The following is a 20,386-nucleotide window of genomic DNA, read 5'->3' on the forward strand; positions in this document are numbered from 1 at the left end:
AGGGAGGGTTAGGCTGTGGTGGGGAGGGTTAGGTTTAGGCTGTGGGAAGGCTGGGTTAGGGTTAGATGCCACCAGGGAGGGTTAGGCTGTGGTGGGGAGGGTTAGGTTTAGGCTGTGGTAAGGCGGGGTTAGGGTTAGATGCCACCAGGGAGGGTTAGGCTGTGGTGGGGAGGGTTAGGTTTAGGCTGTGGTAAGGCGGGGTTAGGGTTAGATGCCACCAGGGAGGGTTAGGCTGTGGTGGGGAGGGTTAGGTTTAGGCTGTGGGAAGGCGGGGTTAGGGTTAGGTGCCACCAGGGAGGGTTAGAGGGTTAGGCTGCGGGGGTGGTGGAGGGTTAGGGTTAGCCTGTAGGTAGGCAGGGTTGGGGCTAGGTGCCACCATGGAGGGTGATGGTTAGGCTGTGGGGGGGGTTAGGTTTAGGATGTGGGTAGGGATGGTTAGGGTTAGGGGGGCATTGGGAAAAGGTAAGTATACTTGCCTTTCCCTTGACGAGATTCCCACCACCACAATGCGGTGTTTGATATTCTGACCGGCATCCCGAATGCTGCCATATCATACTAAACGACATGCAAGAAGCTGCTGTGGTTCCTAATTCTGGTTTGCGTACATCTGCGATGGTGGGACGCCTGCGCAGGACAGGTCCGGCGATGTTGCGTGCAGTGCCCCCTGATCCACTGTGTGCACTACGACAAGCTCTGAATGAGGCCCATAATTGCTACAGCCGCAGCGCGCCACATGTTTGGGACCCTTCTTATTAGAGATTTGCGCAGACCCTCACGGATTTCTTGATTTCTTTAAAAATGTATAAAAAGATGTAAAACCGGTAATTTGGAGCGGTCACACAGAGCAGTGATATTACTATACGGCCTGATTCACTGACGGACGCTATGGCGATTGTAGCTGCGACTATGCGCGCTGAGGATGTGCGACATGGGGCAAAGAACCCAGCAGCCCTGACAGTACAAAGACGCCCAGCGGAGACATTGCAGCAACTGCGCACACATTCCCAGCGCACATCCCTCCATAATCCACAGCTCCAGTAAATCAACGGCCACGCAGCGTGATAGAGACGCTGGAGCCACGCTCGGATTTGCAGGAGCAGCTGTGACACGCCTGTGATTTTACCATCCTTCCCCGATCAATGCCCAAAAACGGTGGCGGGCTGTCAATCACTCTGCGTTAGGGTAAGCGCTGCGAGCGGCATGATGTACCCGTGGCTGGATATAGCGTCACAGTATAACAGCGAGGGAGCTTCTGCTGGACTGACCTGGTGCGACAGCTGCTCTGCGCTCTCCTCCATCTGCTGACAACGCCGCTCCTGTCCGGGCGACAATGCAGGGACATGTCAGGGCAGGATAGATAGATAGATAGATAGATAGATAGATAGATAGATAGATAGATAGATAGATAGATAGATAGATAGTGTCTCACAGGGTAATGCGACAATGCAGGGACATGTCAGGGCAGGGATAGATAGATAGATAGATAGATAGATAGATAGATAGATAGATGGATGATAGACAGAGGGATAGATAGATAGATAGATAGATAGATAGATAGATAGATAGATAGATAGTGTCTCACAGGGTAATGCGACAATGCAGGGACATGTCAGGGCAGGGATAGATAGATAGATAGATAGTGTCTCACAGGGTAATGCGACAATGCAGGGACATGTCAGGGCAGGGATAGATAGATAGATAGATAGATGGATGATAGACAGAGGGATAGATAGATAGATAGATAGATAGATAGATAGATAGTGTCTCACAGGGTAATGCGACAATGCAGGGACATGTCAGGGCAGGGATAGATAGATAGATAGATAGATAGATAGATAGATAGATAGATAGTGTCTCACAGGGTAATGCGACAATGCAGGGACATGTCAGGGCAGGGATAGATAGATAGATAGATAGATAGATAGATAGTGTCTCACAGGGTAATGCGACAATGCAGGGACATGTCAGGGCAGAGATAGATAGATAGATAGATAGATAGATAGATAATAGACAGAGGGATAGATAGATAGATAAATAGATAGATGATAGACAAAGGGATAGATAGATAGATGGATAGATAGATAGATAGATAGATAGATAGATAGATAGTGTCTCACAGGGTAATGCGACAATGCAGGGACATGTCAGGGCAGGGATAGATAGATAGATAGATAGATAGATAGATAGTGTCTCACAGGGTAATGCGACAATGCAGGGACATGTCAGGGCAGGGATAGATAGATAGATAGATAGATAATAGACAGAGGGATAGATAGATAAATAGATAGATAGATAGATAGATAGATGATAGACAAAGGGATAGATAGATAGATAGATAGATAGTGTCTCACAGGGTAATGCGACAATGCAGGGACATGTCAGGGCAGGGATAGATAGATAGATAGATAGATAGATAGATAGATAGATAGATAGATAGATAGATAGATAGATAGATAGTGTCTCACAGGGTAATGCGACAATGCAGGGACATGTCAGGGCAGGGATAGATAGATAGATAGATAGATAGTGTCTCACAGAGTAATGCGACAATGCAGGGACATGTCAGGGCAGGGATAGATAGATAGATAGATAGTGTCTCACAGGGTAATGCGACAATGCAGGGACATGTCAGGGCAGGGATAGATAGATAGATAGATAGATAGATAGATAGATAGATTGATTTGTGTCATTATCTCAGTAGGGGAACCAAAAATGTGTGATTTTGATTTTTGGGTAAGGAATACTCAACCTTCAACCTGTATATATATATATATATATATATATATATATATATATGGCGCAATGACATTTATTTTGTGCATTAGCCTACAAGTTATGGGGTCTTCTTGGATGAACGCTAATCTTACTGAAGCCCTCACTGCAATCGCCCAAGAGATGGAATTGTTGTTGTAGAATGAGCCCCAATAACAAAGGGCTGTTGAGTTATGATCCATATCTGCCCTGATGGAAAAGGTAATAACCCAATGAGCTACGATTGTCCACTGAAGCCAGATGCCCTAACCTTGGACCTCCATACTCAAGCAAGGAATTTGCTTTCTTAATTACGTTTTCTATTTGATCCTACTATTAAAGCTTAAAGAATATCCATCAATTCTTCCTCAATTCTTACTGGCCCTGTGCCTTGCCATAGAATTCTCCTGGAGCAATATAATGATTATGGCGAAACTCTGACTATTCTGTCCTGATACTGAAATGCCTGTCCTGATAGGTCCTGATAGGGCTTCCAGAACTGGTGCTAGATACCAGGAGGATCACATGGAGTCACTGGTTCTTTGGTCGGAGGTTTCATATGTTTATCATCTTGCACAGATTTTATTACCCGCAGATGATGGGCATCTGATAGGAGACACAGAGACGTAACCTGGGGGTAATTCAGACCTGATCGCAGCAGCAAATTTGTTAGCAGTTGGGCAAAACCATGTGCACTGCAGGGGGGCAGATGTAACATGTGCAGAGAGACTTAGATTTGGGTGGGTTATATTGTTTCTGTGCAGGGTAAATACTGGCTGCTCTATTTTTATACTGCAATTTAGATTTCAGTTTGAACACACCCCACCCAAATCTAACTCTCTCTGCACATGTTACATCTGCCCCCCCCCCCTGCAGTGCACATGGTTTTGCCCAACTGCTAACAAATTTGCTGCTGCAATCAACTCAGAATTACCCCCATGACCACAGCCTAACCCTATCCAAAAGCCTAACCACAGCCTAACTCTAACCCTCACTGCAGCCTAACCCTAATCCTAAACGCAGCCTGACTTTAACCCTAATTTCAGCCTAATCCTTACTGCAACCACAAGGGCAGCCTAACCCTATTTGCAACCTAACCCTAATCCTAACTGCAGCCTAACTCTAAATGCAGTTTAACCCTAACAGCAGCCTAACCTTAACTATAGCCTACCCCTGACAACAGCCTAACCCTGACAGCAGCCTAACCTTAACTATAGCCTACCCCTGACAACAGCCTAACCCTGACAGCAGCCTAACCTTAACTATAGCCTACCCCTGACAACAGCTTAACCCTGACAGCAGCCTAACCTTAACTATAGCCTACCCCTGACAACAGCCTAACCCTGACAGCAGCCTAACCTTAACTATAGCCTACCCCTGACAACAGCCTAACCCTGACAGCAGCCTAACCTTAACTATAGCCTACCCCTGACAACAGCCTAACCCTGACAGCAGCCTAACCTTAACTATAGCCTACCCCTGACAACAGCCTAACCCTGACAGCAGCCTAACCTTAACTATAGCCTACCCCTGACAACAGCCTAACCCTGACAGCAGCCTAACCTTAACTATAGCCTACCCCTGACAACAGCCTAACCCTGACAGCAGCCTAACCTTAACTATAGCCTACCCCTGACAACAGCCTAACCCTGACAGCAGCCTAACCTTAACTATAGCCTACCCCTGACAACAGCCTAACCCTGACAGCAGCCTAACCTTAACTATAGCCTACCCCTGACAACAGCTTAACCCTAACAGCAGCCTAACCCTGACCACAGCCTTACCCTAGTCCTAACTGCATCCTAACTCTAACCCTAACCACAGCCTAACCTTAACAGCAGCCTAACCCTGACCACAGCCTTACCCTATCTGCAGCCTAGCCCTAACCCTATCCGCAGCCTAGCCCTATCCCTAACTGCAGCCTAACACTGACCACAGCCTAACCCTATCCACAGCCTAGCCCTAACCCTAACCGCAGCCTAACTCTCATCCTAACTGCCGCCTAACCCTGACAGCAGCATAACCCTAACTAAAGCCTAGCCCTAAGCCTAACTGCAGCCTAACTCTGACCTCATCCTAACCCTAACTGCAGCCTTACCCTGAAAGCGGACTAACCCAAACTCTATCCACAGCCTAGCCCTAACCGCAGCCTAACTCTAACCCTAACTGCAGCCTAAACCTGACCGCAGCATAACTCTAACTGCAGCCTAGCCCTAGCCCTAACTGCAGCCTAACCCTGACCGCAGCCTAACCCTAACTGCAGCCTAACCCTGAAAGCGGACTAACCCTAACCCTATCCACAGCCTAGCCCTAACCGCAGCCTAACTCTAACCCTAACTGCAGCCTAACCCTGACCGCAGCATAACTCTAACTGCAGCCTAACCCTGAAAGCGGACTAACCCTATCCACAGCCTATCCCTAACTGCAGCCTAACTCTAACCCTAACTGCAGCCTAACCCTGACCGCAGCATAACTCTAACTGCAGCCTAGCCCTAGCCCTACCTGCAGCCTAACCCTGACCGCAGCCTAACCCTAACTGCAGCCTAACCCTGACCGCAGCCTAACCCTAACTGCAGCCTAACCCTAACCCTATCCACAGCCTAGCCCTAACCGCAGCCTAACTCTAACCCTAACTGCAGCCTAACCCTGACCGCAGCATAACTCTAACTGCAGCCTAACCCTGAAAGCGGACTAACCCTATCCACAGCCTATCCCTAACTGCAGCCTTAAAGCCCCCATCCACTAGTCAGATTTGGGCAGTTTTCTTCAGATTTCGATGCATCTGACCGTCATATCTGAAGAAAAGTGTCACATTGGATGGCTCTTCAGATCCAATGCTCACTCCCGTGTCAGATATGTCTGAACTACAGATCTCTGAGGCTGCCCCAACTATTTATCTGAATCTGAAGAAAACAGGTGCACATCGGAGTGTTTTTTTAACTTCAGATGTATCTGATCAGATTCATCTGAAGCGTCACTTGCCTTGCATCTCCCTGGCCACTCCCATCCACCAAGAGGGGGAATAGCGGCAGCAGCAGCATCAGATCAATCACATGTAGCATGTGTGCATCAGATATATCTGATGCGATCTGGCACATGATATATTGCATCAGATATATCTGAAGTGAATGTAATGAAAATTAAAGCCAGGGTCTGATCCGATTCCCGGGACGCTCCCGGGAGAGTTCAAGAGAAATCTGATGCTATCTGCAGTTCAGACAAGTCTGAGTAGTGGATGGCCACCTTAACTCTAACCCTAACTGCAGCCTAACCCTGACCGCAGCATAACTCTAACTGCAGCCTAGCCCTAGCCCTAACTGCAGCCTAACCCTAACCGCAGCCTAACCATAACTGCAGCCTAACCCTGAAAGCGGACTAACCCTAACCCTATCCACAGCCTAGCCCTAACCGCAGCCTAACTCTAACCCTAACTGCAGCCTAACCCTGACCGCAGCATAACTCTAACTGCAGCCTAACCCTGAAAGCGGACTAACCCTAACCCTATCCACAGCCTATCCCTAACTGCAGCCTAACTCTAACCCTAACTGCAACCTAACTCTAACTGCAGCCTAAACCTGACCGCAGCATAACTCTAACTGCAGCCTAGCCCTAGCCCTAACTGCAGCCTAACCCTGACCGCAGCCTAACCCTAACTGCAGCCTAACCCTGACCGCAGCCTAACCCTAACTGCAGCCTAACCCTGAAAGACGACTAACCACAACCTAACCCTATCCGCAGCCTAGCCCTAACCCTTACCGCAGCCTAACACTAACCCTAACTGCAGCCTAACACTGACCGCAGCATAACCCTAACTGCAGCCTAGAACGACGACTAACCACAGCCTAACCGTGGGGGTCATTCTGAGTTGTTCGCTCGCTAGCAGATTTTAGCAGCATTGCACGCGCTAGGCCGCCGCCCTCTGGGAGTGTATCTTAGCATAGCAGAATTGTGAATAGAAATTTCTTAGCAGTTTCTGAGTAGCTCGAGACTTACTCCTACACTGCGATCAGCTCAACCCGTTTCGTTCCTGGTTTGACCTCACAAACACGCCCTGCGTTCGGTCAGCCACTCCCCCGTTTCTCCAGACACTCCCGCGTTTTATCCTGGCACGCCTGCGTTTTTCTGCACACTCCCAGAAAACGGTCAGTTTCCGCCCAGAAACACCCACTTCCTGTCAATCACACTCCGATCACTTCAACGATGAAAATTCTTTGTTCGGACGTGAGTAAATCTACCAAGTTTTGTGCTAAAATACTTACCGCATGCGCACTGCGTACCATGCGCATTTTTGCCTTACTCGCTCCGTTGCAAAAATCGGCAACGAGCGAACAACTCGGAATGACCACCCTGTCCGCACCCTAGCCCTAATCCTTACCGCAGCCTAACACTAACCCCACCTGCACGCTCTCTGTGATTACCGCGGGGACGTTACTGGTAGATATAGATGTCAGCCATACCATCGCCACCTTCTGTTGCTCCGCGGTGCATGCCGCCTCCTTATTCTGCTCCACAAGTATCTTCAGGTCATCCGCCTCCTTCAGAAGCTCCTTGAGCTGGGCGTTCTCTTTCTGCAAGCTGAAGAGACAGACGGGTCACTGGTAGAGAAGGTGTTCCTAATGTGCGCCAGGCGGGGTCCCTATGTCAGGCCGCCATTCATCATGTGGCCCTGGTCTTTATGTCAACAGTGACCATGTTGAAACCATGGTCACAGAGCCCCTGCTGTAAGCCTAACGATAACCCTATCGTTAAGACAAAACCTAAGTCCAGCCAATCAGCTCCAAGCTGTCATTTTTCAAACACATAACAGTTAAGAGCTGATTGGTTGGAGCACCATATAAGACTAGTAATGAGAATATCACTTGTTATTAAATCTGCCCTTGCTAGGAATCTCCTGTGTTCGGCGCTGATGACGATGCGCTCACCTGTTGTTCTGGTCTCGCACTGATGCCGCTTCCTCCAGCAATCTCTGCATCTCCATGTCCGCTGCCTCCAGGGCATCATACAGCTGTGTGCTCTCCTGCTTCAGCCTCTGGCACCTCCCCTCCAGTGCCAGGCGGTGTGCCATCTCCCTGTGCAGAAGAAAAGTGCGTGCAGGAACAGAGCAATGCCTTACTGTATGCAGGAACAGAGCTGAGAGTGTGCAGGGACAGATCAATGCCTCACTGTATGCAGGAACACAGCTGAGAGTGTGCAGGAACAGATCAATGCCTCACTGTATGCAGGAACAGAGCTGAGAGTGTGCAGGAACAGATCAATGCTGCACTGTATGCAGGAACAGAGCTGAGAGTGTGCAGGGACAGATCAATGCCTTACTGTATGCAGGAACAGAGCTGAGAGTGTGCAGGGACAGATCAATGCCTTACTGTATGCAGGAACAGAGCTGAGAGTGTGCAGGAACAGATCAATGCCTTACTGTATGCAGGAACAGAGCTGAGCGTGTGCAGGAACAGATCAATGCTGCACTGTATGCAGGAACAGAGCTGAGCGTGTGCAGGAACAGATCAATGCCTTACTGTATGCAGGAACAGAGCTGAGAGTGTGCAGGAACAGATCGATGCCTTACTGTATGCAGGAACAGAGCTGAGCGTGTGCAGGAACAGATCAATGCCTTACTGTATGCAGGAACAGAGCTGAGAGTGTGCAGGAACAGATCAATGCTGCACTGTATGCAGGAACAGAGCTGAGAGTGTGCAGGAACAGATCAATGCCTCTCTGTATGCAGGTACAGAGCTGAGTGTGTGCAGGAACAGATCAATGACTTACTGTATGCAGGAACAGAGCTGAGAGTGTGCAGGGACAGATCAATGCCTCACTGTATGCAGGAACAGAGCTGAGAGTGTGCAGGAACAGATCAATGCCTCACTGTATGCAGGAACAGAGCTGAGCGTGTGCAGGAACAGATCAATGCTGCACTGTATGCAGGAACAGAGCTGAGAGTGTGCAGGGACAGATCAATGCCTTACTGTATGCAGGAACAGAGCTGAGAGTGTGCAGGAACAGATCAATGCCTTACTGTATGCAGGAACAGAGCTGAGCGTGTGCAGGAACAGATCAATGCCTTACTGTATGCAGGAACAGAGCTGAGAGTGTGCAGGAACAGATCAATGCCTTACTGTATGCAGGAACAGAGCTGAGCGTGTGCAGGAACAGATCAATGCCTTACTGTATGCAGGAACAGAGCTGAGAGTGTGCAGGAACAGATCAATGCCTTACTGTATGCAGGAACAGAGCTGAGCGTGTGCAGGAACAGATCAATGCTGCACTGTATGCAGGAACAGAGCTGAGAGTGTGCAGGAACAGATCAATGCTGCACTGTATGCAGGAACAGAGCTGAGAGTGTGCAGGGACAGATCAATGCCTTACTGTATGCAGGAACAGAGCTGAGAGTGTGCAGGAACAGATCAATGCCTTACTGTATGCAGGAACAGAGCTGAGAGTGTGCAGGAACAGATCAATGCCTTACTGTATGCAGGAACAGAGCTGAGTGTGTGCAGGAACAGATCAATGCCTTACTGTATGCAGGAACAGAGCTGAGAGTGTGCAGGAACAGATCAATGCCTTACTGTATGCAGGAACAGAGCTGAGCGTGTGCAGGAACAGATCAATGCTGCACTGTATGCAGGAACAGAGCTGAGCGTGTGCAGGAACAGATCAATGCTGCACTGTATGCAGGAATAGAGCTGAGCGTGTGCAGGAACAGATCAATGCCTCACTGTATGCAGGAACAGAGCTGAGCGTGTGTAGGAACAGATAAATGCCTCACTGTATGCAGGAACAGAGCTGAGCGTGTGCAGGAACAGATCAATGCTGCACTGTATGCAGGAACAGAGCTGAGCGTGTGCAGGAACAGATCAATGCCTCACTGTATGCAGGAACAGAGCTGAGTGTGTGCAGGAACAGATCAATGCCTCACTGTATGCAGGAACAGAGCTGAGAGTGTATAGGAACAGATCAATGACTCACTGTATGCTGGAACAGAGCTGAGAGTGTATAGGAACAGATCAATGACTCACTGTATGCTGGAACAGAGCTGAGAGTGTGCAGGAACAGATCAATGCTGCACTGTATGCAGGAACAGAGCTGAGCGTGTGCAGGAACAGATCAATGCCTCACTGTATGCAGGAACAGAGCTGAGAGTGTATAGGAACAGATCAATGACTCACTGTATGCTGGAACAGAGCTGAGAGTGTGCAGGAACAGATCAATGCCTCACTGTATGCAGGAACAGAGCTGAGTGTGTGCAGGAACAGATCAATGCCTCACTGTGTGCAGGAACAGAGCTGAGTGTGTGTAGGAACAGATCAATGCTGCACTGTATGCAGGAACAGAGCTGAGTGTGTGTAGGAACAGATCAATGCCTCACTGTATGCAGGAACAGAGCTGAGTGTGTGCAGGAACAGATCAATGCTGCACTGTATGCAGGAACAGAGCTGAGCGTGTGCAGGAACAGATCAATGCTGCACTGTATGCAGGAACAGAGCTGAGTGTGTGCAGGAACAGATCAATGTCTCACTGTATGCAGGAACAGAGCTGAGTGTGTGCAGGAACAGATCAGTGCTGCACTGTATGCAAGAACAGAGCTGAGTGTGTGCAGGAACAGATCAGTGCTGCACTGTATGCAGGAACAGAGCTGAGCGTGTGCAGGAACAGAACAATGCTGCACTGTATGCAGGAGCAGAGCTGAGTGTGTGCAGGAAGTGGAACAGATCAGTGCTGCACTGTATGCAGGAACAGAGCTGAGCGTGTGCAGGAACAGAACAATGCTGCACTGTATGCAGGAACAGAGCTGAGAGTGTATAGGAACAGATTAATGCTGCACTGTATGCAGGAACAGAGCTGAGCGTGTGCAGGAACAGATCAATGCTGCACTGTATGCAGGAACAGAGCTGAGTGTGTGTAGGAACAGATCAATGCCTCACTGTATGCAGGAACAGAGCTGAGTGTGTGCAGGAACAGATCAATGCTGCACTGTATGCAGGAACAGAGCTGAGTGTGTGCAGGAACAGATCAATGCCTCACTGTATGCAGGAACAGAGCTGAGTGTGTGCAGGAACAGATCAATGCTGCACTGTATGCAGGAACAGAGCAGAGTGTGTGCAGGAACAGATCAATGCTGCACTGTATGCAGGAACAGAGCTGAGTGTGTGCAGGAACAGATCAATGCTGCACTGTATGCAGGAACAGAGCTGAGTGTGTGCAGGAACAGATCAATGCCTCACTGTATGCAGGAGCAGAGCTGAGTGTGTGCAGGAACAGATCAATGCTGCACTGTATGCAGGAACAGATCAGGGTGAGTGTTATATACAGGCTGAGGACAGACGCTACAGTATATAGACCTTTGGGATAACTCACACAAAGAGGTAAATTGACTACGGTGGGATGTTGCTAATAGCAACCAATCAGATTCTACTGAACATTTACCTAGGAGATACACTGTCATTTATTAGGTTGCTATGGGCAACATCACCAGTTCAAAAAGACCACCCACCTTAGTAAATTTGCCCCAATGTGTGTGACTTACATGGCATCTCCATAGGAATCCTCACAGTGTTCTGCAGGAGCGGAGTCCGCGGTCTCCTATCAGAGGCAGAACACACAATTATTCAGTATCTAACAGAGTATTATATAATATACCCAACCATCTAACAGTATTATACTATACCCATACCCAGCCATCTAACAGAGTATTATACTATACCCAGCCATCTAACAAAGTTTTATATACCCAGCCATCTAACAGAGTATTATACTATACCCAGCTATCTAACAGTATTATACTATACCCAGCCATCTAACAGAGTATAATATACCCAGCCATCTAACAGTATTATACTATACCCAGCCATCTAACAGAGTATTGTACTATACCCAGCCATCTAACAGAGTATTATATAATATACCCAACCATCTAACAGAGTATTATACTATACCCAGCTATCTAACAGAGTATTATATACCAAGCCATCTAATAGAGTATTATACTATACCCAGCCATCTAACAGAGTATTATACTACTCCCAGCTATCTAACAGAGTATTATATACCCAGCCATCTAACAGAGTATTATAGTATACCCAGCTATCTAACAGAGTATTATACTATACCCAGCCATCTAACAGAGTATTATACTATACCCAGCTATCTAACAGAGTATTATACTATACCCAGCCATCTAACAGAGTATTATACTATACCCAGCTATCTAACAGAGTATTATATACCCAGCCATCTAACAGAGTATTATACTATACCCAGCCATCTAACAGAGTATTATACTATACCCAGCTATCTAACAGAGTATTATATACCCAGCCATCTAACAGAGTATTATACTATACCCAGCCATCTAACAGAGTATTATACTATACCCAGCCATCTAACAGAGTATTATATACCCAGCCATCTAACAGAGTATTATACTATACCCAGCCATCTAACAGAGTATTATATTATACCCAGCTATCTAACAGAGTATTATATACCCAGCCATCTAACAGAGTATTATACTATACCCAGCCATCTAACAGTATTATACTATACCCAGCCATCTAACAGAGTATAATATACCCAGCCATCTAACAGTATTATACTATACCCAGCCATCTAACAGAGTATTGTACTATACCCAGCCATCTAACAGAGTATTATACTATACCCAGCCATCTAACAGAGTATTATACTATACCCAGCCATCTAACAGAGTATTATATAATATACCCAACCATCTAACAGAGTATTATACTATACCCAGCTATCTAACAGAGTATTATATACCCAGCCATCTAATAGAGTATTATACTATACCCAGCCATCTAACAGAGTATTATACTATACCCAGCCATCTAACAGAGTATTATACTATACCCAGCCATCTAACAGTATTATACTATACCCAGCCATCTAACAGAGTATTATACTATACCCAGCAATCTAACAGTATTATACTATACCCAGCCATCTAACAGAGTATTATACTATACCCAGCCATCTAACAGAGTATTATACTATACCCAGCCATCTAACAGAGTATTATACTATACCCAGCCATCTAACAGAGTATTATACTATACCCAGCAATCTAACAGTATTATACTATACCCAGCCATCTAACAGAGTATTATACTATACCCAGCAATCTAACAGTATTATACTATACCCAGCCATCTAACAGAATATTATACTATACCCAGCCATCTAACAGAGTATTATACTATACCCAGCCATCTAACAGAGTATTATACTATACCCAGCCATCTAACAGAGTATTATACTATACCCAGCAATCTAACAGTATTATACTATACCCAGCCATCTAACAGAGTATTATACTATACCCAGCCATCTAACAGAGTATTATACTATACCCAGCTATCTAACAGTATTATACTATACCCAGCCATCTAACAGAGTATAATATACCCAGCCATCTAACAGTATTATACTATACCCAGCCATCTAACAGAGTATTGTACTATACCCAGCCATCTAACAGAGTATTATACTATACCCAGCCATCTAACAGAGTATTATACTATACCCAGCCATCTAACAGAGTATTATATAATATACCCAACCATCTAACAGAGTATTATACTATACCCAGCTATCTAACAGAGTATTATATACCCAGCCATCTAATAGAGTATTATACTATACCCAGCCATCTAACAGAGTATTATACTATACCCAGCCATCTAACAGAGTATTATACTATACCCAGCCATCTAACAGTATTATACTATACCCAGCCATCTAACAGAGTATTATACTATACCCAGCAATCTAACAGTATTATACTATACCCAGCCATCTAACAGAGTATTATACTATACCCAGCCATCTAACAGAGTATTATACTATACCCAGCCATCTAACAGAGTATTATACTATACCCAGCCATCTAACAGAGTATTATACTATACCCAGCAATCTAACAGTATTATACTATACCCAGCCATCTAACAGAGTATTATACTATACCCAGCAATCTAACAGTATTATACTATACCCAGCCATCTAACAGAATATTATACTATACCCAGCCATCTAACAGAGTATTATACTATACCCAGCCATCTAACAGAGTATTATACTATACCCAGCCATCTAACAGAGTATTATACTATACCCAGCAATCTAACAGTATTATACTATACCCAGCCATCTAACAGAGTATTATACTATACCCAGCCATCTAACAGAGTATTATACTATACCCAGCTATCTAACAGTATTATACTATACCCAGCCATCTAACAGAGTATAATATACCCAGCCATCTAACAGTATTATACTATACCCAGCCATCTAACAGAGTATTATACTATACCCAGCCATCTAACAGAGTATAATATACCCAGCCATCTAACAGTATTATACTATACCCAGCCATCTAACAGAGTATTGTACTATACCCAACCATCTAACAGAGTATTATACTATACCCAGCCATCTAACAGAGTATTATACTATACCCAGCCATCTAACAGAGTATTATACTATACCCAGCCATCTAACAGAATATTATACTATACCCAGCCATCTAACAGCCATCTAACATATTATATAGTATACCCAGCTATCTAACAGAGTATTATACTATACCAAGCCATCTAACAGAATATTATACTATACCCAGATATCTAACAGAGTATTATACTATACCCAGCTATCTAACAGAGTATTATACTATACCCAGCCATCTAACAGAGTATTATACTATACCCAGCCATCTAACAGAGTATTATACTATACCCAGCCATCTAACAGAGTATTATACTATACCCAGCAATCTAACAGTATTATACTATACCCAGCCATCTAACAGAGTATTATACTATACCCAGCCATCTAACAGAGTATTATACTATACCCAGCCATCTAACAGAGTATAATATACCCAGCCATCTAACAGTATTATACTATACCCAGCCATCTAACAGAGTATTGTACTATACCCAGCCATCTAACAGAGTATTATACTATACACAGCCATCTAACAGAGTATTATACTATACCCAGCCATCTAACAGAGTATTATACTATACCCAGCCATCTAACAGAGTATTATACTATACCCAGCCATCTAACAGAATATTATACTATACCCAGATATCTAACAGAGTATTATACTATACCCAGCTATCTAACAGAGTATTATGTACCCAGCCATCTACCAGAGTATTATACTATAACCAGCCATCTAACAGAGTATTATACTATACCTAGCTATCTAACAGAGTATTATACTATACCCAGCCATCTAACAGAGTATTATACTATACCCAGACAACTAACAGAGTATTATACTATACCCAGCCATCTAACAGAGTATTATACTATACCCAGCCATCTAACAGAGTATTATACTATACCCAGCCATCTAACAGAGTATTATATACCCAGCCATCTGAGTATTATACTATACCCAGCCATCTAACAGAGTATTATACTATACCCACCTAACAGAGTATTATACTATACCCAGCCATCTAAGAGAGTATTATACTATACCCAGCCATCTACCAGAGTATTATACTATACCCAGCCATCTAACAGAGTATTATACTATACCTAGCCATCTACCAAAGTATTATATTTTAAATTGCAGTGTAAAAATAAAGCAGCTAGTATTTACCCTGCACAGAAACAATATAACCCACCCAAATCTAACTCTCTCTGCACATGTTACATCTGCCCCACCTCCAGTGCACATGGTTTTACTTAAATGCAAACAAATTTGCTGCTGCGATCAGATCTGAATTACCCTCTATATACCAATGTGATGTAATATACTGTACTCAGCTATCTATCAGTGTGATATAATGTACTACCTACCACTATTATAATGTAATATACCCGGCTACCTACCAGTGTGATATAATATATTCTACCCGGCTACCTACCACTATAATGTAATATACCCGGCTACCTACCAGTGTGATATAATATGCTGTACCCGGCTATCTACCAGTGTGATATAATATGCTGTACCGGGCTACCTACCAGTGTGATATAATATGCTGTACCCGGCTATCTACCAGTGTGATATAATATACTGTACCCGGCTACCTACCAGTGTGATATAATATGCTGTACCCGGCTACCTACCAGTGTGATATAATATGCTGTACCCGGCTATCTACCAGTGTGATATAATATGCTGTACCCGGCTACCTACCAGTGTGATATAATATACTGTACCCAGCTATCTACCAGTGTGATATAATATACTGTATTCGGCTACCTACCAGTGTGATATAATATGCTGTACCCGGCTATCTACCAGTGTGATATAATATACTGTACCCGGCTACCTACCAGTGTGATATAATATACTGTACCCAGCTATCTACCAGTGTGATATAATATACTGTATTCGGCTACCTACCAGTGTGATATAATATGCTGTACCCGGCTATCTACCAGTGTGATATAATATACTGTACCCGGCTAACTACCAGTGTGATATAATACACTGTACCCAGCTATCTACCAGTGTGATATAATATGCTGTACCCGGCTATCTATCTACCAGTGTGATATAATATGCTGTACCCGGCTACCTACCAGTGTGATATAATATGCTGTACCCAGCTATCTACCAGTGTGATATAATACCCTGTACCCGGCTACCTACCAGTGTGATATAATATGCTGTACCCGGCTATCTACCAGTGTGATATAATATGCTGTACCCAGCTCTCTACCAGTGTGATATAATATGCTGTACCTGGCTATCTACCAGTGCGATATAATATGCTGTACCCGGCTACCTACCAGTGTGATATAATATGCTGTACCCAGCTCTCTACCAGTGTGATATAATATGCTGTACCCGGCTATCTACCAGTGTGATATAATATGCTGTACCCGGCTATCTACCAGTGTGATATAATATGCTGTACCCGGCTATCTACCAGTGTGATATAATATACTGTACCCGGCTACCTACCAGTGTGATATAATATGCTGTACCCAGCTATCTACCAGTGTGATATAATATACTGTACCCGGCTACCTACCAGTGTGATATAATATACTGTACCCGGCTACCTACCAGTGTGATATAATATACTGTACCCGGCTATCTACCAGTGTGATATAATATGCTGTACCCGGCTACCTACCAGTATGATATAATATGCTGTACCCAGCTATCTACCAGTGTGATATAATATACTGTACCCAGCTATCTACCAGTGTGACATAATATACTGTATTCGGCTACCTACCAGTGTGATATAATATGCTGTACCCGGCTATCTACCAGTGTGATATAATATACTGTACCCGGCTACCTACCAGTGTGATATAATATGCTGTACCCGGCTATCTACCAGTGTGATATAATATGCTGTACCCGGCTATCTACCAGTGTGATATAATATACTGTACCCGGCTACCTACCAGTGTGATATAATATGCTGTACCCGGCTACCTACCAGTGTGATATAATATACTGTACCCGGCTATCTACCAGTGTGATATAATATGCTGTACCCAGCTATCTACCAGTGTGATATAATATACTGTACCCGGCTACCTACCAGTGTGATATAATATGCTATACCCGGCTACCTACCAGTGTGATATAATATACTGTACCCGGCTACCTACCAGTGTGATATAATATGCTGTACCCGGCTACCTACCAGTGTGATATAATATACTGTACCCGGCTACCTACCAGTGTGATATAATATGCTGTACCCGGCTACCTACCAGTGTGATATAATATACTGTACCCGGCTACCTACCAGTGTGATATAATATGCTGTACCCGGCTACCTACCAGTGTGATATAATATACTGTACCCGGCTACCTACCAGTGTGATATAATATACTGTACCCAGCTATCTACCAGTGTGATATAATATACTGTACCCGGCTATCTACCAGTGTGATATAATATACTGTACCCGGCTACCTACCAGTGTGATATAATATGCTGTACCCGGCTACCTACCAGTGTGATATAATATGCTGTACCCGGCTACCTACCAGTGTGATATAATATACTGTACTCGGCTACCTACCAGTGTGATATAATATACTGTACCCGGCTACCTACCAGTGTGATATAATATGCTGTACCCGGCTATCTACCAGTGTGATATAATATGCTGTACCCGGCTACCTACCAGTGTGATATAATATGCTGTACCCGGCTATCTACCAGTGTGATATAATATGCTGTACCCAGCTATCTACCAGTGTGATATAATATACTGTACCCGGCTACCTACCAGTGTGATATAATATGCTGTACCCGGCTATCTACCAGTGTGATATAATATACTGTACCCGGCTACCTACCAGTGTGATATAATATGCTGTACCCGGCTATCTACCAGTGTGATATAATATACTGTACCCGGCTACCTACCAGTGTGATATAATATACTGTACCCGGCTATCTACCAGTGTGATATAATATGCTGTACCCGGCTACCTACCAGTGTGATATAATATGCTGTACCCGGCTACCTACCAGTGTGATATAATATACTGTACCCGGCTACCTACCAGTGTGATATAATATACTGTACCCAGCTATCTACCAGTGTGATATAATATACTGTACCCGGCTATCTACCAGTGTGATATAATATACTGTACCCGGCTACCTACCAGTGTGATATAATATGCTGTACCCGGCTACCTACCAGTGTGATATAATATGCTGTACCCGGCTACCTACCAGTGTGATATAATATACTGTACTCGGCTACCTACCAGTGTGATATAATATACTGTACCCGGCTACCTACCAGTGTGATATAATATGCTGTACCCGGCTATCTACCAGTGTGATATAATATGCTGTACCCGGCTACCTACCAGTGTGATATAATATGCTGTACCCGGCTATCTACCAGTGTGATATAATATGCTGTACCCAGCTATCTACCAGTGTGATATAATATACTGTACCCGGCTACCTACCAGTGTGATATAATATGCTGTACCCGGCTATCTACCAGTGTGATATAATATACTGTACCCGGCTACCTACCAGTGTGATATAATATGCTGTACCCGGCTATCTACCAGTGTGATATAATATACTGTACCCGGCTACCTACCAGTGTGATATAATATACTGTACCCGGCTATCTACCAGTGTGATATAATATGCTGTACCCGGCTACCTACCAGTGTGATATAATATACTGTACTCGGCTACCTACCAGTGTGATATAATATACTGTACCCGGCTACCTACCAGTGTGATATAATATGCTGTACCCGGCTATCTACCAGTGTGATATAATATGCTGTACCCGGCTACCTACCAGTGTGATATAATATACTGTACCCGGCTACCTACCAGTGTGATATAATATACTGTACCCGGCTACCTACCAGTGTGATATAATATGCTGTACCCGGCTATCTACCAGTGTGATATAATATGCTGTACCCGGCTACCTACCAGTGTGATATAATATACTGTACCCGGCTACCTACCAGTGTGATATAATATACTGTACCCGGCTACCTACCAGTGTGATATAATATGCTGTACCCGGCTACCTACCAGTGTGATATAATATGCTGTACCCGGCTACCTACCAGTGTGATATAATATACTGTACCCGGCTATCTACCACTGTGATATAATATGCTGTACCCGGCTATCTACCAGTGTGATATAATATGCTGTACCCGGCTACCTACCAGTGTGATATAATATACTGTACCCGGCTACCTACCAGTGTGATATAATATACTGTACCCGGCTACTATACTTACCAGTGTAATAAAATTGATGTATAGTCTGCTGAAAATAAATGTTCATACAGGAGTGAGAGAGATGTGAGGATGGGTCACCATGGTGAGCTATACCACTAACATCATTGGACACACCTCATCACATGACCATGCATTATACCCAATGACAGCACACTTGAACTTCTTCCAACTGTCAACAAAACCTCATCACAGCTCCCGGTAATATCACTCCACAGGTGTAACCGCTATCACCAGTCACAGAGCCCCGGCTGTATCACTTCACAGGTGTAACCGCTATCACCTCTCACAGAGCCCCGGCTGTATCACTCCACAGGTGTAACCGCTATCACCGCTCACAGAGCCCCGGCTGTATCACTCCACAGGTGTAACCGCTATCACCAGTCACAGAGCCCCGGCTGTATCACTGCACAGGTGTAACCGCTATCACCAGTCACAGAGCCCCGGCTGTATCACTCCACAGGTGTAACCGCTATCACCAGTCACAGAGCCCCGGCTGTATCACTGCACAGGTGTAACCGCTATCACCAGTCACAGAGCCCCGGCTGTATCACTCCACAGGTGTAACCGCTATCACCAGTCACAGAGCCCCGGCTGTATCACTCCACAGGTGTAACCGCTATCACCTCTCACAGCTCCCGGCTGTATCACTCCACAGGTGTAACCACTATCACCAGTCACAGAGCCCCGGCTGTATCACTCCACAGGTGTAACCGATATCACCAGTCACAGAGCCCCGGCTGTATCACTCCACAGGTGTAACCGCTATCACCTCTCACAGAGCCCCGGCTGTGTCACTCCACAGGTGTAACCGCTATCACCAGTCACAAAGCCCCGGCTGTATCACTCCACAGGTGTAACCACTATCACCAGTCACAG

General features: G+C 45.0%; 1 protein-coding gene across 3 annotated transcripts in view; it reads right to left on the reverse strand.

Moving 5' to 3' along the window:
• LOC135050450 (inositol 1,4,5-triphosphate receptor associated 2-like) overlaps window positions 1-19,644 on the reverse strand; it is a 140,037-nt gene extending 120,393 nt beyond the window's left edge. The window contains exons 1-5 of one of the 3 annotated variants that reach the window (XM_063956940.1): window positions 19,511-19,644; window positions 11,273-11,328; window positions 7,674-7,820; window positions 7,209-7,326; window positions 1,266-1,316 (exon numbers count right to left, since the gene is read on the reverse strand). In XM_063956940.1, coding sequence (XP_063813010.1) covers window positions 1,266-1,316; window positions 7,209-7,326; window positions 7,674-7,820; window positions 11,273-11,274 — 318 coding nt within the window. In that variant the 5' untranslated portion in view covers window positions 11,275-11,328; window positions 19,511-19,644. The remainder of the gene's footprint in view (window positions 1-1,265; window positions 1,317-7,208; window positions 7,327-7,673; window positions 7,821-11,272; window positions 11,329-19,510) is intronic. The other 2 variants (XM_063956941.1, XM_063956942.1) reach the window with 2 other exon arrangements.
• Between the last annotated feature and the right edge of the window lie 742 nt (window positions 19,645-20,386).

The sequence above is a fragment of the Pseudophryne corroboree genome, chromosome 2 (assembly GCF_028390025.1).
Source record: "Pseudophryne corroboree isolate aPseCor3 chromosome 2, aPseCor3.hap2, whole genome shotgun sequence".
Taxonomy (NCBI): Eukaryota; Metazoa; Chordata; class Amphibia; order Anura; family Myobatrachidae; genus Pseudophryne; species Pseudophryne corroboree.